A 5,530-nucleotide genomic window follows, 5' to 3' on the forward strand; every position below is an offset into this window, starting at 1 on the left:
GTCGACACATTTTCTACAAAATATTGATTTACTTTTTGAAATTATGACAGAAAAAAATTCCGTTTCGAAATTAATTATTTACGGAGTTATGATGGTATCCTTTCCGTTGTACGTGTATCTTTATAGTGTTAACGTTTCTTTTGCAATACCCGGCCGGTCAAATATTATTGCCCGTAACAAAATGTATGCGTTTATAGTGCACAAGCCTCAGCGGTGAATTCCTTCGAAACGGTATTCAGCGATGTACAAAATGTTTATCAACGGGATGGTACATGCAAACATTTTGTAATTATTATATTGATTCATACCTACCTCAGTTTCTAAAAAAAAAAAATTGATTTTGCATAATTTCAATGATCGGACATGGGACCGGATTTAACTGTGCATCATTTAACGATTATAAATAACTTTTTGAATCCACCGATAAAATGCGGGAAAATGTATATTCTTATGTTGAAACAAATATAATATTTTTCGTAAACGATTTCAGTAATTGTTTTTCTAGTAACATTTCGATTTACACCCGATAAGTAGGAACCGGTGCGGTATTTTACTTACGGTTTCAAGCGCGTACGGTTTTTCTGCCGGACCGACAAACGTTTGTATTATTCGTTCTCTTTGCAGACGTGTGATAATTTTTTTTTTCAATAAAATTTAGAAGTATAATAATGCACAAGAGCGCGGCGCGTGTCGGTTGACGTTAAACGCCCATAGGTCAATCGCTCAACGATTTACGGTAGGCGTGCGGCCGCTGAAAACCCTACCGGTCTCCACACGGTTCATCTCAATAACGCACGTGCTTACCAAGATTTCAGAATAAATATCGTGACCATAATATGATAATTTGAGCGTTTTGACGCGGCACGAATCGAAATCACAAAACGGAATAGCTAATAATAATAATAATAATAATAGTACGATGACGGCGATCCGATGTTAAGCGTGAATCACGACTAATTATACACGTTATGGAACGTCCGTCGTTAATGATTAATACACCGTAATACATGCAAATTGTTTTTCACACGTGAGAAAATCATGTAGCACGTTACTCTAATTGTACGGATACTCGACACGTCGGGTTAAGACTTCAAGTCAAACGTACGGTAGCACCGCGAAGCACCGAATAATGTACCCGAAGCCATACAAATAATTTCACTGCATTGTATTGTGTGTATTTGTGTGTATGTGTGCGTGTGTATATAATATATATATATATATATATATATATATATTACGTGGTACCCGACGCGTTTCTCTTCGAAGATATTTCTTTTACAAAGTCAACTATCAAAATCGCACAATAAATTCATACCTCGTATGACATACAAAACGTATAGGCACCTGCTTTTATGTGAGATCGATCAACGCTCACTTATTCTATTGTTTTTGTCACAACAAAACAAATACTTTAACCGTGGGGTAGGTACACGTGGATCAGGAAAAACAAAAAAATCACACACCAAGTGTGTACAATGCATATTTGATAGTTTAATAATTGATTTTATTTCCGTTAAATTTGTATTTTATATTTACAATGAAACATACATTTTTGTTCAGATTTTGGCATGCAAGAAATTATTATTTGCGTTGAAAAAATTACGTCTTGTACAAAATTTTGTGAAAAAAAAAAACAATAATCATAATAGTATTACATCAATTATTAAATTAACTCTTAGAGTTTACAAGTAATAATCTAATTATTTTTGTGTTTGCAAAATCAGCCACGTTGGCCAAACACGAACCGGTAACTTTTTGTCAGATGTCTTTATCGTGGTAAATATTATAAGTTAACTTATTACGTTTATGAGTCTTTTTGTGCGACAACACTAATATGGCAAAAAGTTACTCGGCTTTCTAAGAGCGATGTAACCGAGTATTACGAGCGTATTCTCATTGCGATGGAGATCGATATAATTACAATATCGACTCGCAATAAGCAACATTCGTGCAATACAGATGTCGCTCGTTCATCCAACTTGCGTCTAACTGTCACGTGACACTATAATGGTACAACTAATAATATATATTTATGTATAAAAAAAAAAAGGATAAAAATTCTTAAATGATTAGTCGACGATATAAATAAAAACTTAACGGTCTAAATGGGAAAAAAAAGAAGGGACACGATGACGAACGGTTTGATTACGCGACGGTCTGGGCGGACGGTTGCATTTGCCCGTTGTAGGCCATTTGTTGAGCCTCCATGCTACGTCTATAGTAACCGCCGTTGGTGCTGGGAGCAGCTTGAGCCGCCGGCCACGCGCTGGCAACGTTGGGGGCGCTCCAGTTGTCAGCGATCTTGCCGAAGCCACCGGACGTGCTGGCGTACTTCTGGAAGGCCATCACACCGGCGATGAGGAGGGCCAACTTGCCGAACAACAGAGCCTTGAGCGCGAAGAACCCGATGATTCCCAAAAGGATCGGCAGGACAGCGGCAATTTTGACGGCCAACAGTCCGAGGATGGGCAGCACCTTCTTCTTCAGTTTTCCACGGCCTAAAAACGATAAAAAATGATTAAAAAAAAAAAAAGTCAGTGATGATGTTGTGTTAGACACAGGGATCGATCGGAAAAGTGACGATGATAGAACTATCGGAACGTTTGAGTAAGGTTTAATATTTCATATTAGTGTACGCTGCTCACCTTCTTCGATGGCTCTGGACAGTTCTTCGGGGTTGGTCTGCGGGAACGTGAACTGGAAGGTCCTGGACTGGAGGAACCGGAGTGCGGAGTTGAAGACCATTTCGGTGACCTTGGACGTGTGGTCGGAACCGGTGGCGGGTTCGGCGAGCTGGCCGCGGAGCTCTTCCTCGGTGGGCAGGGACCGGGAGTCGCGGGTCCCTTCGTCCGCGGTGTTCTTCTTGATCAACAGACCCGGCAGGATGTTAACGTTGCCGTTCATGCGGGCCGCGCGTTCCAACGCGGTGGCCGTCTTGACGGCCACGCAGGCCACGGTGTCCTTGTCCCTGGCGCACTCGTCGGCGACGCGCGCGATCATGGCCCAGTTGCCCGGGACGGCGGTGGCGGATGACTCGTCGGACCGGGCGGCGCGCGACGAGTCCTCTTGCGTCACGTGGTTGCCGTCGTTGTGCGACGCGAGCACGGCGGCTTGCGAGCTGAACGTCAGCGCGGCCAACAGGAGCACGGTGCAGCAACACGCGAAACGCATTTTATTTTCGCGGGACGACGGGCGAACGGGGAAAACGAGAATTAAAAACTTTTACGAAAAGCACGAATATACCGGGCGCGCACCACTCGTGTATACTGCTGCGGTTCGGTGTTGACGTGCGTCGAGGTGGAATCACGGTGCGAGACGACTGTGTCGGTTGACGATGCGATCAGCGCGGACGAACGGTCGGTACGATAATGGGGCGAGACGAGCACCGCGGTCCCTATATATCGCCCCGCAGCGGATTTCGGCCCGGGTCCGCCCCACCAACGGAGCGATGGCGCGCGCGACCACCGCGCGACCACCGTGCCACCACCGTCGCCACCGGCGGAAAGGAGGGAAAAATTACGTAGGTATGCCGGTTAGACGTTTCCGAGGAGGAGTGCGCGCGAGGACCTCGCCCCGGCCGGCGTAGAAAGTGATTACACACACTCGTGTAGGTATGGGTCTGCGCGACCACGTCTACAATGTTAATGCGATGTACAAATATCCCGGCCCGTCCTCGGCCCGCGTTTCCGATCCTCACCGTCGATACAAAGAACGTGTTGGACCGTTCGGTGACTTCGAAACGATTAGCAAGTCAGCGACGCTCGCTAATAATCCCGCGGGACCGCATATTTGCAACCACGCGTAATCGGTACCTGATCGGAAAACGCTTTGATGGTTCCTTTAAATTATATTTTAAGCCACCGAGTTAAGTTCAACTTTTTCGAACACTTGACTTCGGAGTTAGTTGTGGAATATACGACTTTTAAAGCCGGTTTTTTTTTTTTACATCCTGTGTTTTCGTCGGTGTACGCATGTCCCGAAGAAACCGTCTTTCACGCGTGTATCAAGGTGTTCCTCTAACACTTGACGTAGCAGTATTTCGTTTTGAGAACTTTTCGGTTATAAAAATCGATCTAAAGATAATATTATTGATATTTAAAAAATCAATATCAACTCTTCGTTCGTTTTGTTCGTTTTTTTTTTTCATAACTGTTTCACCACCAATAACACTCATTATAATATTATATTATATCGTAGTAAATTGTTTTTTATTTTTTTATATTCCAATATAGTACAAAAATAATTTTAGCTTTTTGTTGTAATTATTTTTGCAATCGTTATAGTATTATAATCAAAGACTTCAATAAATCCATGAGTTTTTTTTTTGGCTTATTTTGATTTCGTGTGTATAAAGCCGTATTGTTTCGAGACCCAGCAAAATGCAAATGATAATTTTAGACGTTTTTTACACAATCAGTCTCGCACGTGGTTGGTATGACAATGTTGTTGGTGCCCTTATGCGATATTCATTGTTATTGTTTAAATAAATCGAATGCGGTCGTTTGGCTGTAGAAGCAGGTTTTCGTTTTTATTCGTTCGAAATGGTTTTGTAGTTTTCGCCATGCTCGTCACGGAAAAAACGTAAATAATACATTTAAAAATGGTGACTCACTATAATAACCGCGTGAATCAAATATTCCTTTAAAACTTATACGGCGAGTACTATATTATACACTCGAAATTAATTTTATTTCTTTCTGAGCGCGATTTATGACCTTTCTAATAATAACCTTTATTTTCTACCGAATAAAATAACAATTTTCAGTAGACATTTTCACCCTCGCTCACAAAATAATTTTAAATCGTCAACTGTTTTATAGTACTATGGTTCGTGTTGGGTCTCAATCGTTTAATTGTGTTTACTTAATAAAATTAAATAGGTTAGAAAGTCGATTTAAAATATTTTATCCAATACGACATTACAAAAATATTTAATGAAGAAAGTCATTACATTCAATGACAATGTAAAATGCAATATGTTATTCATAAAATTAATTTTTTTTAAATAACGCAGTCAGAGTTCTTCCATATAGATCATTATTACCAGGTTATTTTTTCTCCCGTGTAACATGTACACAACGTATAATGTATGAATTTTTTTTTCTATACACGTAATTAATGAATGGTTATTTACATAAATGTTCAATATTATACCACTATTTTAAGTTGAATTCTTATTATATTATATACGAAAACAATTAAGTACTTTGTTTGTGAACAATTCACGTGGATAAAACGTAATCCATAAGTGAAATCACTATTATGAAATTTCTATACCAAAAATATAGTATTATATTAGTTTTTTTCATACACGATGAACAGTGCTATATGAATTAACAATGTTTAAAAAATACCTAAGTATTTTCATCCTTATTCACATTTACAAGATAGGTATTTAGTTTTTTTTTATCATTTTCATAAGAATTGTAAAATAAAATGTATAGGTTAAAAGAATACAATCCAATCTTTAAGCAGTAATTTATTCCATTTAGAAATTACGTTTTATAACTGTCACCAAATATGCATAATT

The 5,530-nt window shown here is 39.7% G+C and overlaps 1 protein-coding gene across 1 annotated transcript; it reads right to left on the minus strand.

The window, feature by feature from the left end:
- Positions 1–1,643: 1,643 nt before the first annotated feature.
- Positions 1,644–3,382, minus strand: LOC112688293. The gene is made up of 2 exons (XM_025561417.1): positions 2,646–3,382; positions 1,644–2,498 (listed from the first exon to the last, which is right to left on the minus strand). Exons 1-2 carry the CDS (start codon positions 3,169–3,171, stop codon positions 2,146–2,148), a joined length of 879 nt encoding a protein of 292 aa, XP_025417202.1. The 5' UTR covers positions 3,172–3,382; the 3' UTR covers positions 1,644–2,145.
- Positions 3,383–5,530: the final 2,148 nt, after the last annotated feature.

The sequence above is a fragment of the Sipha flava genome, unplaced genomic scaffold (genome assembly GCF_003268045.1).
Source record: "Sipha flava isolate LNK unplaced genomic scaffold, YSA_version1 38_pilon_pilon, whole genome shotgun sequence".
Classification (NCBI taxonomy): Eukaryota; Metazoa; Arthropoda; class Insecta; order Hemiptera; family Aphididae; genus Sipha; species Sipha flava.